Source organism: Myxocyprinus asiaticus, chromosome 9 (genome assembly GCF_019703515.2).
Source record: "Myxocyprinus asiaticus isolate MX2 ecotype Aquarium Trade chromosome 9, UBuf_Myxa_2, whole genome shotgun sequence".
Lineage (NCBI taxonomy): Eukaryota > Metazoa > Chordata > Actinopteri > Cypriniformes > Catostomidae > Myxocyprinus > Myxocyprinus asiaticus.
The window spans coordinates 26,559,584-26,579,517 of record NC_059352.1 but is presented as its reverse complement, the minus strand read 5'-3'; the positions used below and the strand labels follow the sequence as shown (position 1 = coordinate 26,579,517).

The following is a 19,934-nucleotide window of genomic DNA, read 5'->3' as shown; positions in this document are numbered from 1 at the left end:
AGAGGTCTGGGCGCGGGTGCCGGATGGTGCCCCTTCCCTGAGAAGAAGGGCCTTTCTCAGGGGAATTTGCCCGGGGGGAGCTGTCACGAGGAGCGTGAGGTCCGAGCACCACGTCTGGGCGGGCCAGTAGGGTGCTTACCAGGACGACCTTCTCCTCGTCCTCCCTGACCTTGCACAGGGTCTGTGCGAGCAGGCTCACTGGGGAAAACGCATATTTGCGAATGCCAGGGGACCAGCTGTGTGCCAGCGCGTCTATGCCGAGGAAGGCCTCGGTGAGGGCGTACCAGAGCGGGCAGTGGGAGGATTCTTGGGAGGCGAACAGGTGCACCTGTGCCTGACTGAATCGACTCCAAATCAGCTGGACCACCTGAAGGTGGAGTCTCCACTCTCCCTTGAGGGTAACCTGTTGTTACGGCGCGTCCGCCGAAGTGTTGAGGTTGCCCGGGATGTGAGTGGCTTGCAGCGACTTGGTGCTGCTAACTCCGTTGGAGGAGACGGCGGGCGAGTTATGACATACAGCGGGAGCGCAGACCGCCTTGGCGGTTGACATATGCTACCGCTGCCGTGCTGTCTGTCCGAACTAGCACGTGCTTGCCCTGGATCAACGGCCGGAACCTCCGCAGGGCGAGCAGAATTGCCAGTAACTCGAGGCAGTTGATGTGCCAACGCAGCTGCGGACCCGTCTAGAGGCCGGCAGCTGCGTGCCCGTTGCCAACAGCGCCCCAGCCCATTTTGGAGGCGTCTGTCGTGACCACGACGCGCCTGGAGACCAGTTCTAGCGGAACACCTGCTCGTGGAAACGAGAGGTCGGTCCAAGGGCTGAAAAGACGGTGACAGACCGACGTAATGGCCACGCGGTGTGTCCCGTGGCGCCATGCCCGTCTCGGGACTCGAGTCTGGAGCCAGTGCTGAAGCGGCCTCATATGCATCAACCCGAGCGGGGTGGCCACCGCCGAGGACGCCATATGCCCCAGGAGCCTCTGAAAATGTTTCGGTGGAACCGCTGTTTTCTGTTTGAACGCCTTCAAACAGGCCAGCACCGACTGGGCGCGCTCGTTCGTAAGGTGCGCCGTCAAGGAGACTGAGTCCAACTCAAAACCGAGAAAAGAGATGCTCTGAACCGGGAGGAGCTTGCTCTTTTCCCAGCTGACCCGAAGCCCTAGTCGGCTGAGGTGTGAGAGCACCAGGTCCCTGTGTGCGCATAACCCGTCTCGAGAGTGAGCTAGGATTAGCCAGTCGTCGAGATAGTTGAGAATGCGAATGCCCACCTCCCTTAACGGGGCAAGGGCAGCCTCTGCGATCTTCGTAAAGACGCGAGGAGACAGGGACAGGCCGAAAGGGAGGACTTGTACCGATACGCCTGACCCTCGAACGCAAACCGCAGGAAGGGTCTGTGTCGAGGAAGGATCGAGACGTGAAAGTACGCATCCTTCGGGTCTACCGCCGCGAACCAATCTTGATGCCGGACGCTCGCTAGAATGCGTCTTTGCGTCAGCATCTTGAACGGGAGTCTGTGTAAGGCCCGGTTCAGTACTCGCAGGTCCAAGATTGGCCGCAACCCACCGCCTTTTTTCGGTACAATGAAGTAGGGGCTGTAAAAACCCCCTCTTCATCTCGGCTGGAGGGACAGGTTCTATCGCATCCTTCCGTAGGAGGGTAGCGATCTCCGCGCAAGGTAGCAGCGTTTCCATCTTTCACCAAGGTGAAGTGGACACCGCTGGACCTGGGCGGATGCCCAGCGAAGTGAATCGTGCAGCCGAGTCGGACGGTCCGGACCAGCCCTCGCGACGGACTGGAAGGCGCAAGCCATGCACCCGAGTTCCGCGCAAGGGGGACCAAAGGGACAACGTCATCGGATGTACCGGCGGGTGGGGCCTCGCGGCGGGGCGGAGCTTGAGGTGCCACACCACATCGTGGCCGTGCTGAGTCCGAGGACATCGAAGCACTTACCTGGCTCCTTGTGACCACCCCCGGAACAGCCTGGGACGGGGGAGGAAGAGGCCTGTCCTCATGACCCGTGGAGACTGTCACATCGGGGGCGGATTTGTGCCACAGCTGGGCGCTCAGGGCGGGAGACCGCCGCTGGAGCGCCAACCTGCCAAATGGAGTGGTGGACGGTGGTCGTGATGCCAGCCGTACACACTGAATATGTGACCCAGGGAACAAGGAAACCACTCTTGCGGAGCTCTTGAGTACTGCAGCCACTTGGGCATGCAGCGCAATTAAATGCAAAAGGTAACAAAAAGAAGATCTGCTTACCAGCTCCAGAGCAGCGGGTTTCGTTGTCCCTGGGTCGCCCGTCTCAGGGGCGCTTCGAAGACCTCCGTGGGTTCTTCGGTGCCGGCTGTGAGACGGGTGGCGTCGGCTTCCTGCGGTGGGCTCCACGCAGGGGCCGGGCCGGAGGGGCGGGCTGCGGCGGAGCCGGTGCAGTCACCGCAGGGGGACGCCCTCAGCGATGAGTAGATGGGGGGATCTTGAGCCACGCCGGGGCAGGACAAGCCGGCTAGCATCCATCTACTGCTCTACCATCGAGAACTGCTGGGCAAAGTCCTCGACAGTGTCGCCGAATAGGCCCGCCTGGAAAATGGGGGCAGCAAGGAATCGTGTCCTGTCGGCCTCACCCATCTCGACCAGGTTGAGCCAAAGGTGGCGCTCCTGGACCACTAGTGTGGCCATCGTCCGCCCGGGAGACCGCGCCGTGACCTCCGTCGCTCGGAGAGCGAGGTCGGTCGCCGAGCGCAGTTCCTGCATCAATCCCGGGGCGGAACTACCCTCGTGCAGTTCCTTTAGCGCCTTGGCGTACTTGCAGGAGAGCCATGGCGTGCAGGGCGGAGGCGGCTTGTCCAGCAGCGCCATAGGCTTTGACCGTCAGAGATGACGTAAACCTACAGGCCTTGGACAGGGGCTTTGGGCACCCACGCCAGGTGGCGGCGCTCTGCGGGCATAGGTGCACCGCGAGCGCCTTTATCCACCGGGGGATTGCCGAATAACCCTTGGCCGCCCCACCATCGAGGGTAGTGAGAGCGGGGAAGCTGAAAAGATCGGGACCGGGCAGTAAAAGGTGCCTCCCGCGATCTTGTCAGCTCTTCATGCACTTCCGGGAAGAAAGGAACGGGGCGGGGCGTGGCTTTGAGCGGCGCCGCGAGCCCAGGAACCAATCACAGAGCCGCGAGGGTTCAGGGAAGAGCGGTGAAATCCACTCTAACCGACGCTCGCGGCTGTCCGGGAAAGCATGTCGTCACCTCCGCGTCAGCCTGTGACTGGGCGATCGACCCCGAAGGGAGGAGCCCAGCCGAGGCTTCCGACTGGACGAGCCCGCTCTCCGATGCTGCGCTCGAGAGCTCATCACTTTCGCGGGCTCCGAATAAGAGGTCGAACTCGCCGTGAGACGAGCCGGCGGACTCACCCGGAAGCCCGATCGGGGCAGACGAGCGTGCTGGGGAATGGGAGTTCCGCGGGGGGATACCCGGCGGAGGCGGTCCCATTGGGGTCCCCAAATCGCCCCCAGTGCTAGCCGCGCTGGCCTCAAACCCGTGGGTAAAAGGACCGAGGCGGGAGCCTCTGGGGCGGCTCGCTTCCTTACGAAGGCGAGCCGCGACCGCAACGTTGCCATGGACACATTCTCGCAATGAGAATGTGACCATCCACGAACGCTGTCTCCGCGTGAGCAGTGCCCAGACACGAAAGACAGTGATCGTGACCGTTAGAAGGCGAGAGATAACGAGCACAACCAGGAATAACACACAATCGGAAAAGCATCTTTAAAAATAAAGATACCCGTATGTTCGGGGGAGTGGCATGCAAATACCACTCGCCAATTTTCATTGGCCTTTTATCAAAGACCAGAGGTGTCTCGGGCTCCCAAGAGTGACCCCTAGTGTCACTACATCGACACCAACGTCGAGTGAGTGACAGATAGGGAACTGCAGATTATCGATATATCGATATTTTATAACATGCCTAATTACAAATAATAAGACTTTCACCACACAAAACAAATTGCTTTAGGTACAAACCACATTTATCCTTTTTGCAAGTAAGCCTGAATTTTAATTAAACTACCGGAGAGTTTCATCGAACACAACCTTTGACGTCAACAACAAAAAATATACAAAACACTTTCTTCTCACTTTTTAAAGCTGATAAGCATATTTATTGTGTTATTCTAACTGTATGCAATTACATTCACTGGCCACTTTATTAGGAACACCTGTACATCTACTTATTCATTCGATTATCTAATCAGCCAATTGTGTGGCAGCAGTGTAATGTAAAAATCATGCAGATATGAGTCTGGAACTTCAATTAATGTTCACATCAACCATCAGAATGGTGAAAAAATTTTATCTCAGTGATTTAGACTGTGGCATGATTGTTGGTGCCAGACGGGCTGGTTTGAGTATTTCTGTAACTGCTGATCTCCTGGGATTTTCACACACAACAGTCTCTAGAGTGTATAGAGAATGGTGCGAAAAACAAAAAACAACCAGTGAGCTGCAGTTCTGTGGACAAAAACACCTTGTTGATGAGTGAGGTCAACAGAGAATGGCCAGACTGGTTTGAGCTGACAGAAAGACTACGGTAACTCAGATAACCCCTCTGTACAATTGTATTGAGCAGAATAGCATCTCTGAATGCACAACATGTTGAACCTTGAGGTGGATGGGCTACAACAGCAGAAGACCATGTCAGGTTCCACTTCTGTCAGCCAAGAACAGAAAACTAAGGCTGCAGTGGGCCCACCATTTGTGTACCTCAGCAGAAATCCAAATTTGTCAGACCAGGCGATGTTTTTCCAATCATTTACTGTCCAGTTTAGGTGAGCCTGTGCCCACTGCAGCCTCAGTTTCCTGTTCTAAACTGACAGTAGTGGTACTAGGAGGGGTCTTCTGCTGCTGTAACCCATCCGCCTCAGTGTTCGACATGTTGTATGTTCAGAAATGATTTTCTGCATAGAACTGATGTAACGCGAGATGGGCCTGCACCACCTGCGAGAGTATGGCCCCCAGCACCCTGTCTGAAGCATCTGTCTGTAAAACAAAAGGGAGAGATAAGTCAGGTGAATGTAAAAGCGGCCCCCCGCAAAGTGCGGCTTTAACTTGCGTGAATGCCTGCTGACACTGCTCCGTCCACTGGACCGGGTCTGGAGCTCCCTTTTTAGTGAGATCAGTCAACAGGCTGGTGACGTCCGAATAATTAGGCACGAACCTTCTATAATAGCCAGCCAGCCCCAGGAAATCTCTCACGCCCTTTTTGGTCTTGGGCCTCGGGCAGGTTGCAATCGCTGCTCTCTTGTCAATTTGGGTACGCACCTGCCCGTGGCCCAAGTGGAACCCCAGATACCGTACCTACACCCGCCCAATCGTGCACTTCTTTGGGTTTGCTGTGAGTCCCGCTCGGCACAGCGATCTCAGAACCGCCCTCAGATGTTGCATGTACGCTGAATGCGGTCTGAGGATTCGGTCCATGAGACGCTGAAACGTAGCCGGGGCTCCAAACAAACCGAACGGAAGTGTCACAAACTGGTGTAATTTCACGGGAAATTGGTGTCAAGGGGATCTGCCAATAACCCTTCATAAAATCCAATGTCGAATAAAATCGAGCAGTGCCCAACCGATTGAGCAACTCATCAACGTGAGGCATTGGATACGCATCAAATTTAGACACCGCGTTGACTTTCCTATAATCCACACAGAACCGTACAGACCCGTCGCTCTTAGGCACTAGAACAACTGGGCTGGACCAGTCGCTGTGGGATTCTTCTGTTACCCCCATATCGAGCATTGCATCCAATTCTTCCTGAACGATTTTCTTCTTGTGTTCGGGTAATCGGTAGTGATGGCTACGTACCACGACCCCCGGCTCGGTCTCGATGTGGTGATGGATGAGGTTTGTATGCCCCTGTAGAGGGGAGAACACATCCGCAAACTCCTGTTGCAACCTAGCAACCTCCGCGATTTGACGTGTGCCCCCTCTATCGGTTCGTTTAACCTCATAATCGAGATCTCCCACTCGTCGTGTGACCTCAAAGGGTCCTTGCCACTTGGCGAGTAATTTAGAGCTTGATGTGGGAAGTAATACAAGCACTTTATCTCCCGGTGCAAATTCCCTTAGCTGAGTTCCCCTCTCATACAGTCGGCGCTCTCATTCTTGAGCTTGGAGCAAATTCTCCTGTGTTAGCTGCCCTAAAGTGTGGAGTTTTGCTCTAAGATCAAGAACGTATTGAATTTCATTTTTACTGTTTGAAGGTCCCTCCTCCCAGGCCTCTCACAATACATCAAGCACACCACGTGGGCGTCACCCATACAGCAGCTCGAATGGGGAGAAGCCAGTGGAGGCTTGCGGGACCTCTCGTACTGCAAATAACAGGGGGTCAAGCCATTTATCCCAATTTCTAGCATCGTCGTGCATGAACTTACGAATCATGTTTTTGAGGGTTTTATTAAATCGTTCCTCCAGGCCATCTGTTTGAGGATGGTACACGCTGGTGCGAATTGATTTAATACTCAACAATTCATACAGCTCGCATAGTGTCCGTGACATAAACGTTGTGCCCTGATCGGTGAGGATTTCTTTCAGAATCCCCACCCTGGAGATTATTTTGAAGAGTGCGTGCTGAGATGTTGCGAAGAGGCACTGCATCCGGATACCGCGTTGCATAGTCCACTAGGACCAATACAAAGCGATGTCCGCGTGCTGACCGTTCTAATGGCCCGACGAGGTCCATTCCAATTCTCTCAAAGGGGACCTCGATCAAGGGAAGAGGGCCCAATGGCGCTTTTGGGGTGGCCGGTGGGTTAACCAGCTGGCATTCGCGGCACGCCGCACACCACCTGCGGACATCGCCGCCAATGCCCGGCCAATAGAAGCGGGCTATTAGACGGTTCAGTGTTTTCCTTTCTCCTAGGTGACCCGCCATGGGATTATAATGAGCCGCCTGGAATACCATTTCCCGACGGCTCCGTGGAATCAAAAGTTGGGTTGTATCCTCTTTAGTCTGAGCGTCCTGTTTTACTCTATACAACCGCTCATTTATAATTGCAAAATAGGGGTATGAAAGGGCGATGTCAGGCTGGAGTTGTTGACCATCGATGACTCTCACTTGGTCGAAGGCGTGTTTGAGGGTCTCGTCTCGTGACTGCTCCAAAGGGAAATCCCCCTCAGGGAATTCCCTGAGAAGGGGAGGGGCTGCAGCCTCTCCCCCTCTCGCCATTATGACGTGGAGCTGTCGAGGACGGCCCTGGCTCCGCCTCCCCTGCCAGAGCATCGCACATTGTACATCTCCCTGATTTCGTACAGGACCCATCCGCACAAATTCCCTTTAATAAAATTCTAAAGTCAGGCCAATCAGTCCCCAAAATCAGCGGATGGGTGAGGCGGGAACTAACCGTGGCCTCCACTCTATGCTTTTTCCCCCAGAATTTAATCGTCAGTGTCACCACCGGATACTTGTGAATATCCCCGTGCACACATTTCACCCTCACCGTTTTAGCTGTGCCCAAAGCCTTGGGTTGAACCAAGCATTGGTGGATAGTGGTTTGATTACACCCAGTGTCCACCAACACTTGGTGAGTACCCCCCTTGACACTTACCGGTATCCGGTACGCTCTGGCCCGGTCGGGGGCAGCCTGCGGGAGGTTGGAGACCTGCACCACCGTCCCCAGCTCCATCAGAGGACACTGATCCCGGAAGTGGTCCAGGTCCCCGCACCTCCAGCAGGCTGGCCCAGGCGTCACGCCCGCACTTGCGTCGGTGGGCGCCTTCACCTGAGAGGGAGAGCGCGGGGCATCGGGGTAGGGGGAGGTGTCGCCTCCCACACCCGGGGAGCTGGTCTCGGTGGCTGAAGTCCTCCTCGCCTTCGTGGGGCAGGATCGGCCCTGGGGAGAGAGCAGAACCAGAGGAGAGAGGGGAGGGGGATGAGACAGGGGAAAACACAGGGGGAGGAGAGAGAGAGTAGGAGGGCTCTTCCGCCCTCGGGATCGCCGCCATGTGGTCCTACACAAGCCAGACGGCATCCTCCAGCAATGCCGGGCGGTGGCACTGGACCCACTCCGCCGTCCCTTTTGGCAGACGATGTATTAATTGTTCCAGTACCATCTGGTCGATGATCCCATCGACGCCACGGTCCCCCGCTAGCAGCCATCTTCGGCAGGCATCGCGGAGCCGTTGGACGAAGGCAAACGGGCGGTCAGAGTTCTCCAGCTTCAGGCTCCGGAAGAGTTGACGATTCTCTTCCGGACTCCGACCAACCCATTGTAGGATGGCTTTCTTCAAGTCACCGTAAGCCAGGAGGCTCGTCGCTGGCAGTTATTGAGCCGCGAGCTGGGCTTCCACGGATAACAGCGGGATAAGTCGGGCCGCCCACTGGCTGAGCGGCCCCATTTTCGCCATCCCCATTTTCTGCAACGCAGGCGGGGGCAACGGCGTGTGAGTGTCCGGGGTCGCGGCTGGGGATGCCTCCTGGCTGAGGAGGTTCCGGATCGCCTGCCGGTCCTCTGCTTGAGCGCGTAGGAGCTCGACAAACCGGCGATCTTGATCTTGTCGAAGCCAAGCAGTGTTTGCTGGTGGCTCCGATATAGGCCAGCGAGGGCTTGGAGGATCTCCGTCAACTGGGAGGACTCTACGGGGCGACTTCCGTTCATCTTTAACCAAACTTATCCTGGGTTTCGGCACCAGTGTAAGGGAGTTCGAGGAAAGGAGGAGGCGAGAAGCGAGGTTTCCCAGTTCAGGTGGGTGTTTTAATTTGTCCAGTTTAAAGTTTACAGCTTTCCAGGAAAAATTTTGACTTTCACACACACAACTTCACAATAACTTCCGTGGCAATATGGCATTTCTTGTGCCGGTCTCTCTCTCCCCGTCTACTGGCGGTGTGGCTCTTTTATGCCGCTCTCCCCGTGCTCACTGAAATTAGAGACAGGTGTTAGACATAATTTAGCTCAGGTGTAAACGCCCTTACCGCTTTCGCTCTCTCCGGAGAGATGCTTGACCACGCCCCCGCTGCCACAGGGTTACTGTCGCCTTCCTGTCAGCTGGCATTCTCCTCTGACCTCTGTCATTAACGAGCCATTTTCACCCACAGAACTGCCGCTCACTGGATGTTTTTTGTTTTTCACACCATTCATCATTTCGCATGAATAAATAGATGTACAGTGGCCAGGGGGTACCTGGCCTAATAAAGTGGCCAGGGAGTGTATATGGTTACAGTAGCATTTATTACTTGCATTTAACATTGGATTTTGCCCCACTGTCCTGTCCTCGACCCTATTAGAGTAAACATGCGACCCATTACTGGGTCTTGTATATCTTTCTGGTCTTAAAGGAAGGAAAACATATGTATAGCCTATCTCCTTCTCTCTCTGTCACTTGCTTGTTCACAAACCTGTGAGCACCCATGTTAATGCAACTGATGCCCAGGTTGTAACGTGACCGAATAAAGCCAGGCTGCAGTTCCAGGGCTCTGGTGTAGGCCTCCACTGCCTCCTCACTGCGATCTCCATTAGCCAGCGTTGCTCCAAGCCGATTCCACAGCAAGTAGTCCTGTACATACCAAGGGCAAAAACAAAAACAAATTTCCCCTATGGCTCAGTTTCATGGATCAAAATAATTATTATCGTTCTGCGCTTTAAAGATTCTGCGGTTACGTGCAACTAGGCTTAATACAATTAAGTTATGACTTGGCATATAAAAATATGAATTTGACCTTTAAGTACAGTGACACTTGATAAAACACAGTGGTAAAAGTGACATCTAAGGCTATGTTCAGACTGCCAATAAAAATCTGATTTTTTGCATATCCAGATTGTATCCAAATGAGTTTTTATAGTCTGGACAGCAAAAAACCACATGAAATATGATTTTTCCAAATCTGATTCAAACCACATCGGGAGGTGGTTTCAAATGCGATTTAAAGGAGACCTATTATTGCCCTTTTTACAAGATGTAATATAAGTCTCAGTTGACCCCAGAATGTGTCTGAGAAGTTTCAGCTCAAAATACCCCACGGATCATTTATTATACCATGTTGTAAATGCCTCTTTTTGGGTGGAATCAAAAACATACTGTTTTCGTGTGTGTCTCTTTAAATTCAAATGAGCTGCTGCTCCCCGCCCCCTTTCCGGAAGAGGGCTGTGCCTTTACAGCTGGTGCTTCGGATACTACAGCAACAACAAATCAGAACCACTCATTCCACTTTTAGTACAACTCTCTTATGTTCACAGAAAATGTACAAAGTTTTCAAAAAGACAATCACCTTACTGTATTGTGCATAATAAAAGTGCGGTTATGAATTATACAGACAGTAAGCGTAAAAATAACGACATAGCTCTGGTCTCCGTGAATACAATCAGAGACAATGGTAACTTTAGCTGCATTAGCCGTGGAATCAGCTAACAAGTACATTCGGAAAGGCGATTTGCAAACATTCACAAAATATAAAGTGCGATACTTACATCTTCATGATATAAAGCTTGAACACGAACAGTTGGTACTGATCCATGCTTGAGAATCAAATTTTTGGAAAATCCTGCTTTATATTGACCATGATTCACAAAGCAGTCCAGTGTAAAATGATTTGCACAAACATACACGAATTTTGGTATGTTTTGGGGAACATTTGCTTCAAAAACAAAACTTGTCCACTGCATCCTCAGTGGCTCTGATGCCGGGAGTACATGAAGAATCTTATGTTCACTTTTACAGCCAACAACAGAACACTTATGACGCTTACGAAGCTGAGACATTATTTTTCTCACCGTAGATGCTCCAGTGTGGAACACTCATGGGAGGATCTATGATAATAGAATGGAGTCTGTTACCAGTCGTGGGCGAGGCCTGCTCTAACGTGACGTCACGTTAGAGTAGAAATGAAAACCAATCACTTTGAGACACTGTTTTAGATTAATAGAAATATAAGAAAGAGGAGTGGGTGGACTTTTAACATTGTGCACACACACTGCCGACTCACATTTATGTTCAAACACCATGTAAAAGTAAATTCTGCATAATAGGTCCCTTTTAAATCAGATTTTTTCAGATGCGTCACAGTCCGGACACTCTGGCTGCTCAAATCGGATTTCAAATGGTCATTTGCATCACTCTTAACGCGACACACAACGATGACATCAAAAATCGGTGACTGCAGCATGGAACATCACAATATTTACCAGTCTCCTCCGTCGCTGAGTTTTTCTTGTGCGACTGAGGAGTTCTGCACCGCGACTGGACAGGGTGCTTATTTGGAGAGCGAGATGATGCACCTCCACTTCTCCCGCATCTGTTCTGAAAGCATCGTCACATGGGTACACCTACATCGTTACCAAAGCAACCCATGCAGATAGGTTGGTTATGTCTGAATGCGCAAATCTGATTTAATCACTTGCAATTAATAGTGCGGACAGAATCCTGAATCCTGATCCTGAAAAGATCTGATTTGAGAAAAAATCCTATTTGCCTGCAGTCTGAACATAGCCTAAGTGCTTGGTGTTCTGAGCTGCCTCTTCACACTATTTGACTACAACATTTACTGCATTGCAAAAACTGCTGCTGTTTTTTTCTAAATATTTTACAGTTAATATGGCATTCTTCAGATCAATACATGATAAAAAATCTACAGCACTCAAAAATGATTCTAAGTTGAAACTCTAAATGGCACACGTCTTCAGCTCAAAAGGAGGTACAAGGCGATATGTGCAAGCGATACACCTGGCCGGCTTTCCCGGGCTTATCCGCTTGAATTGCGTGCCACTACCTGGGACAAAACCGGTTCCACCCGGAGGTTGTAGAACCTTGCAAAGGTGTTGGGTGTTGCCCAGCCTGCTGCTCTGCAAATGTCTGTTGTGAGAGGCACCCCTGGCCAGGGCCCAGGAGGCCGCTACACCCCTGGTAGAATGGGCTCGTAGCCCTACCGGGGGCGGCATGTCCTGGGCGTGATATGCCATAGTTATGGTGTCAATGAGCCAGTGGGCGATCCTCTGCTTGGAGACAGCGCTTCCTTTCCGCTGTGCACCAAAGCAGACAAAGAGCTGCTCAGAGATCCTAAAGCTCTGCGTGCGATCCAAATAGATGCGTAAATCATGCACCTGACTCAGCAACGACAGGGCTGGGTCTGCCTCCTCCTGGGGCAGCGCTTGCAGGTTCACCACCTGGTCCCTAAAAGGGGTTGTGGGAACCTTGGGCACATAGCCCAGTCGGGGTCTCAGGATCACGTGAGAGTAGCCCGGACTGAACTCCAGGCACGTTTTGCTGACAGAGAACGCTTGCAGGTCTCCTACCCTCTTGATGGAAGTGAGCGCAGTCAGGAGGGCAGTCTTCAAGGAGAGTGCCTTAAGCTCGGCTGACTGCAAAGGCTCAAAGGGGGCTTCAAGGTGGAAGGGGACAGCCTCCCTTCCAACCTCTCCTGCAGGAAGGAAAGCACTGATCCGACTGCGCATCTCTGGGGGTCTTCCAGTCGGGAAAAACACCACTTAGCGAACAGATGCCACTTACAGGCACCTCGTTGAGGGGACCCTAGCCTGAGTGATCGTGTCTACCACCACAGATAGTCCAGGGGCCAGACATGGAGATTCCAGAGGTCTGGTCACGGGTGCCAGATGGTGCCCCGTCCCTGAGAAAGAAGGTCCTTCCTCAGGGGAATTCGCCGGAGGGTGCTGTCGCGAGGAGCGTGAGGTCCGAGAACCACGTCTGGGTGGACCAGTAGGGTGCTACCAGGACGACCTGCTGAGGGTCTGTGCAAGTAGGCTCACTGGGGGATATGCATATTTGCGCAGGCCAGGGGGCCAGCTGTGTGCCAGTGTGTCTATGCCGAGGGGGGCCTCGGTCAGGGTGTACCAGTGCGGGCAGTGGGAGGATTCTTGGGAGGCGAACAGGTCCACCTGTGCCCGTCTGAAGTGACTCCAAATCAGCTGGACCACCTGAGGGTGGAGTCTCCACTCTCCCCTGAGGTTAATCTGCCGTGACAGTGAGTCCTCTGTAGTGTTGAGCTTGCCCGGGATGTGAGTGGCTCGCAGCGACTTGAAGTGCTGCTGACTCCAGAAGAAGAGATGGCGGGCGAGTTGTGGCATACAACGAGAGCGCAGACCGCCTTGGCGGTTGACATATGCTACCATTGCCGTGTTGTCTGTCCGAACTAACACGTGCTTGCCCTGGATCAATGGCTGAAACCTCCGCAGGGCGAGCCGAATTGCCAACAACTCGAGGCAGTTGATGCGCCAATGCAGTTACGGGCCCATCCACAGGCCGGCGGCTGCGTGCCCAGTGCAGCTCCAAACCGAGAAAAGAGATGCTCTGAACCAGGAGGAGCTTGCTCTTTTCCCAGTTGACCCGAAGCCCTAGTCAGCTGAGGTGTGAGAGCACCAAGTCCCTGTGTGCACACAACATGTCCCGAAAGTGAGCTAGGATTAGCCAGTTGTCGAGATAGTTGAGAATGCGAATGTCCACCTCCCTTAATGGGGCAAGGGCTGCCTCTGCGACTTTCGTGAAGACGCGAGGAGACAGGAATAGGCCGAAAGGGAGGACTTTGTACTGATACACCTGACCCTCGAATGCAAACCGCAGGAAGGGTCTGTGTCGAGGAAGGATCGAGACGTGGAAGTACATGTCCTTCAGGTCTACCGCCGCGAACCAATCTTGATGCCGGATGCTCGCCAGAATGCGTTTTTGCGTCAGCATCTTGAACGGGAGTCTGTGTAAGGCCTGGTTCAGTACTCACAGGTCCAAGATTGGCCGCAACCCACCGCCTTTTTTTGGTATGATGAAGTAGGGGCTGTAAAACCCCTTCTTCATCTCGGCCGGAGGGACAGGTTCTATCGCGCCCTTCCATAGGAGAGTAGCGATCTCCGCGCGCAAGGTAGCAGCGTTTTCGTCCTTGACCAAGGTGAAGTGGATACCGCTGAACCTGGGCGGGCGCCTGGCGAACTGAATCGCGTAGCTGAGTCGGATGGTCCGGATCAGCCATCAAGATGGATTGGAAAGGGCAAGCCACGCATCCAAGTTCCGTGCAAGGGGGACCAAGGGGACAACATTGTTGGACGTACCGGCAGGTGGGGCCTTGCGGCGGGGTGGAGCTCGAGGTGCCACACCACGTCGTGTCCGTGCTGAGTCTAGGGACATCGAAGCAGTTACCTGGCTCCTTGTGACCACCCCCGGAACAGCCTGGGATGGGGGAGGAAGAGGCCTGTCCTCGTAACCCATGGAGACTGCCACATCGGGGGCGGCTGTGTGCCACAACTGGGCACTCAGGGGCGTGAAGATCACCGCTGGAGCGCCAATCCTGCAAGGAAAAACCCGTGGACGGTAGTCGTGATGACAACCATGCACACCGGGTCTGTGACCCAGGGAGGAAGGAAACCGCTCTTTTGCTGAACTGTTGGGTACCGCAGCCACTTGGGCATGTGGCGAAATCAAATAAAAAGTCAACAAAAGATTTTCCACCCGGCCCTCCACCGGAGGATGGAGTGGTCTTCTTACCAGCTCCAGGTGGGTGGGTTCCGTCATCCCTGGGTCGCCCGTCTCAGGGGCGTTTTGATGACCTCCGTGGATTCTTAGCGGCCGACTGTGAGACGGGTGGCGTCTGCTTCCTGCGGTGGGCTCCACGCCGGGGCCGGGCCGAAGGGGTGGGCTGCGGTGGAGCCGTTGCAGTCACTGCAGGGGGACGCCCTTGGCGACAAGCAGACGGGGTGCGGGATCTTGAGCCTTGCCGGGGCAGGATGTGCCGGAGAGCCTCCATCTGCTGCTTCACAGCCTAGAACTGCTGGGCAAAGTCCTCGACGGTGTTGCCGAATAGGCCAGCCTGGGAAATGGGGGCAGCAAGAAAGCATGTCTTGTCGGCTTCACCCATCTCGACCAGGTTGAGCCAAAGGTGGCGCTCCTGGATCACTATTGTGGCCATCGTCCGCCCAAGAGACCGCGCCGTGACCTTCGTCGCTCGGAGAGCGAGGTCAGTCGCTGAGCGCAGTTCCTGCATCAAATCTGGGGCGGAACAACCCTTGTGCAGTTCTTTCAACACCTTGGCTTGATGGACCTGCAGGAGAGCTATGGCGTGCAGGGCAGAGGCGTCTTGTCCAGCAGCACTGTAGGCTTTAGCCGTCAGGGATGACATGAACCTACAGGGCTTGAACGGGAGCTTAGGTCGTCCACGCCAGGTGGCGGTGCTCTGCGGGCATAGGTGCACAGCGAGCGCCTTATCCACCGGGGGAATCACCGTATAGCCCCTGGCCGCACCGCCATCGAGGGTGGTGAGGGCGGGGGAACTGTGGAATCGTGGGCCGGGCAGTAAAAGGTGTCTCCCATGATTTCGTCAGCTCCTCGTGCACTTCCAGGAAGAAAGGCACTGGAGCGGGGCGTGGCTGCTTTGAGCGGCGCCGCAAGCCCAGGAACCAATCATCGAGCCACAAGGGTTCAGGGGAGAGCGGAGGGTTCCACTCAGCCGCCCGGGAAAGCATGTCCATTTCTGCATCAGCCTGTGACTGGGCAATCGTCCCCGAGGGGGGGAGCCCAGCTGAGGCTTCTGCGTCCGACTGGACAAGCCCGCTCTCCGATGATGCGCTCGAAAGCTCATCATCTTCGCGGTCTCCAAACAAGAGGCCAGACTCGCCATGAGATGAGCCGGCGGACTCATCCGGAAGCCCGACTGGGGCAGAGGAGCGTGCTGGGGAATGGGAGGTCCGCGGTGGGATACCCGGCGGAGGCGATCCCATTGGGGTCCCCAAATCACCCCCAGTGCTAGCCGCGCTGGCCTCATACCCGTAGGTAGAAGGACCGAGGCGGGGAGCTTTCTTACGAAAGCAAGCCGCGACCGCAACATTGCCATGGTCATGTTCTCACAGTGAGAACATGAACCATCCACAAATGCTGCCTCCGTGTGGGTCGCGCCCAGACACGAAAGACAGCGATCATGACCATCCGAAGTTGAGAGATAATGACCGCAACCAGGAATAACACACAATCAGAAAGACATCTTTAAAAAGACGCGTCTTTAAAAAGACGTTCCGTGTGCCGCTCTTTTAGAGAAATATACTCTTTTAGATTAAAAAAGCTCTTTCAGAAAATATACTCTCTTTTTTTTTCTGCCGAAGCGCCCAGGGGCGTTCTCTGCAGTGCACCAGTGCAGAGGAGGGAGATGCCGCTGAAATGCGCCGTCAGATCCAGCAGAGGTGAATGAACGGTAGAAATTCAATTTTCATTGGCCTTTTATCAAAGACCAGAGGCATCTTGGGCTCCCAATAGTGACCCCTAGTGTCACTACATCGATACAACGTCGAGTGAGTGACAGATAGGGAACAAATTAATTGGTGGTATTCAAAAAGTGGTAATCAACCTTACCACGATGTTAAACTTCACATTTCAGTCTGATGTGGTTGACTATATTATTATAAAACACTTCATAAGCCACTTAATGGTTTAAGTCATCTCTGAAAACAATATTTGAATATCTGAATGCAAATCCGGTTTGTTTTCTAATATCTAACATCATTCAAACTGAATTTAATTAAGGGCGATGATGTGTGGTTTATTAAAATCCACATGACAGATGACACATAATTGTTGGTGCATGACACATTGTTTTAGCTGTTTTCCTCGTCAGTGTTGGTTAGAATGTCAGGCTGTCTTGCTGTTTGAGATGTTTAACTTCCCAATCTGGAAACCTCCTAGACTCGCACGCACTTTCATGCTTCAGAGACAGCGCGCACAAAAATCATGTGAAACACAGCTGCGTGTGTCTTATGAGAAGCATATTCACAACGTGAGATTAAAGTCATTGAATTTGCTCCGGCGGCCCGAAATATAGCTTGGGCGGCCGCTGAAAAATTGTCAGTACCTGAAAAACCCTGTTTCTTAAATTCTCTAAGTCTCACATAAAGCCGCTCCGTCTTCCTCCTCCATTTCTCCGACAGAATGTGTACCGTGTACGTGTTACGTGAATAGAATGAGGTGCACATTTCTTGCCACGTGTTGGTGGTTTTGCGTAACCGCGATAGTATATATTCTAGATGATAATCCAGAATATATACCGATTGACAAATTTCTAACGGTGTATCATGTCTACCGGAATATCGCCCAGCCCTATCTAGTATCTATAATATTAAAGTATCTAGCATTCAGCTACAAAGCACAAGCCTATCCTAACCATGTCAGTGAGCATATACAGGGCTTTACAAATATTTTTGGATACAGAATACTTAAAATATATATAGCACATGATAGCACTGCGACACTGGATAAAACAAAATGGTAAAAGTAAAGATTTAAGTGCCAGGTGTTCTGAGCTGTCTCTTTTTGAGTTGTTCCTAACGTGACAGAAAGAGTCTGGTGTCAGATTTTCAGTTACACATGGCCATTATTTTTTATTATATTCAAGCTTTGAGCCACCCAGCAGGCAAGCAGACATTACCAAGTCAAGCAGATGGGGAGGATTTTCGATTGAGTGCAAATGTAGTCTACACAGGGGGAAAAATTCAGCTTAGCAAGCATCAATCGTCGACAAGGTGACCCACTGGGTTCTTTAGTCTGCTATCATGAATGGCAAAGAATAAAGCTCCCCTCAAGTTTCAAATGAACTGTTTCAAAGATTTGGAGACATTTTACATGCCCCAATGACTCTTTGACACTTTGCGTTCTCCCTCTCTTTTTTTCTCTCTGCCTTTGGGGAATGTTTCTGTATGATTTAGCACCAGTTTGTCAGTCGAGTGCACTGAGCAGGGATTTACCTCAGGCCGCACTGACAGTGCAGCATTGAAGACTTCCACTGCTTTGTTGAACTCAGAGCTGAGGTTATACAGCACACCCAACCCTGTCTGCAGGTCTGGGTCGATAGTGTCCGAATTCTGCTGGGCAGCATCCAGGAAGAGCTCCTTCACGTCAGGCAGCAGAGTGCTGGGGCAGCAGAACACAGAAAGAGAAGCAGAGAGAAAAAGAGAGAGAACTGAAAGACTCACAAGAGCTTGCAATTGAGGGATGCCCCCACCAGCAACATCCAAATCAGTCATTTATTGCCTAAAAAAAGGAGAAAAAGGCTCTCTAGAAAGAATACCAATAACCTTCCATTTAGAAGGTGTTGTGGCACTACAAGTGTAGGGGTGATTCTTCAATAAGAGGAACATTTAGTCCCTAAGGATGATTTGAAATGAAAATGCCTTTTAAAACCCTTTTTTTATTTGAGATTTAAAGGATAGATTATAATAGCTTTAAGCTTTTTATTATGTCTCTTTAATTACTCTTTCCTCATTTTAAGAGAGATGAAATGTTATGTTTTGATAGAATTTCTCTATTTTGGATATGTTCCCAACAGAACTAATATTTTCAATTCATTTTCTATATGGCTATTTTTTAAATAATAAAGAATCACTGTCATTGCCAGTGTGCCAAGTATAAAAAAACAAAACAACGGATTTTTCACAAAAAATAAATAAATAAATAAAATTAAAAAAAAAAAATTTTTGGTGATGGAAATGAGAAATGACAGGGAAGTGAATTTCTGCAAGAGCAGTAGAGTAACACTTTGAAGAAGGCTTTTAAAAAAAAAAAAAAAATATATATATATATATATATATATATATATATATATATATATATATATATATATACTGTACAAGTTTAACATTAAGTCACCATGAGCTAACATGTTGGGTTAACAAGTCTTTGGTATTTCAAATATGTTTCTAAAAATTGGAAAAATAAATAAAAATAAAATAATAATAATAAAAAACAAATTATTACCATCACACACAACATTAAAAATCCACACCATCATACATTATACCAAACTCCTTTTGAAAGTTGATCAAGGCCATGATCATAACATTATTCCAGAACATATTATTATTGTTTTAAAGTAGATTAAACATATTTTTTTTAAAGTTTCCTTTTTAAAAGATTTTAAGTAGTCCAAAGTGCCCCTAATTCACCTATATGTTCCTCATGTGGCATTTTATGCATTCATTTGAACCCCTACCAGCCAGTTGAGGAGGGGCAGGAGAGTCTCCGTGATCCAGGTGAGCCCTGCAGGTGCGTGCGGTTCTTCAGAAGATGTTTGTATTTGGGGTTGTGCCTTATCCAGCCCAGCAGTGCCTCACACGCCTCCTGCCTCATGCCTGTGTTGGTCAGGCTCACTGCCAGGGCCATGAGGGCCTGGAGGTTGTTGGGGTGGAGTTCCAGACACCTGCACACACATACAACAGGGAAGCATCTAAAGAACCACTGCTTTTGATGGACACTAATTAGCTCTCTGCCATCATAATGAGAGGCAGATGCTTCCTGATTAGTGCTGGTTTTAATTCATGGATGAATACATGTGTCATCTCATGTGTCTGCATATATATAATAAATATAAATAATATGCTTAGTTTATAATGGACTTTATGTTCCTTGTCTTACAAGTGTAAAAATTTATGTTGAGAGGTTGACATCTGATAATTATTTATTAGAATACATTGGGTACATGGGCGTAGCAAAGAATAAACAGGATTTGTAACAATGCCAAATAAAAACCTTCTTTGTTACAATTAGTAAAAATGTTTTCTCTTCTTCTTCATTAAAATAAAAGCAGTTTACATTGCTAATGATTTACCTGCTGAAAAATCCATCAGATATTTTCATTCTAATCTAATCTGATTTAATCTAATCTGATTTGGAAAAAGATATGTTATACTCATCCTCCCCACCCCTCACGCTTCCTGCCTCCTTCCTGTCCAAATAAGACACAAGCTGCCTCCCAATTTGTATACTTAGGCACTAAAAGTATGTACTTCACTGGTGATGGCAAAGTATATACTTTTTAGCATTAAAATTGCATAAAAAATGTTTGAGCATAAAAAGTATATAATACCATGGCATGAAATTGCATAAAATACCATAGACTACATTGTTGCGTAATGTCGTAGGTTCATTCATTTAAAGACAGTGTGGCAACTTTGGCCTCACATTCCTCTGTGATTTTTTAC

The 19,934-nt window shown here is 50.8% G+C and overlaps 1 protein-coding gene across 4 annotated transcripts in view; it reads right to left on the bottom strand.

Moving 5' to 3' along the window:
- LOC127445616 (PEX5-related protein-like) overlaps positions 1-19,934 on the bottom strand; it is a 164,463-nt gene that overhangs the window by 10,536 nt on the left and 133,993 nt on the right. For all 4 annotated transcript variants that reach the window (XM_051705792.1, XM_051705794.1, XM_051705793.1 and 1 more), the window contains 3 exons: positions 18,947-19,153; positions 17,703-17,868; positions 9,380-9,537 (listed from right to left, as the gene is read on the bottom strand). In XM_051705792.1, coding sequence (XP_051561752.1) covers positions 9,380-9,537; positions 17,703-17,868; positions 18,947-19,153 — 531 coding nt within the window. The remainder of the gene's footprint in view (positions 1-9,379; positions 9,538-17,702; positions 17,869-18,946; positions 19,154-19,934) is intronic.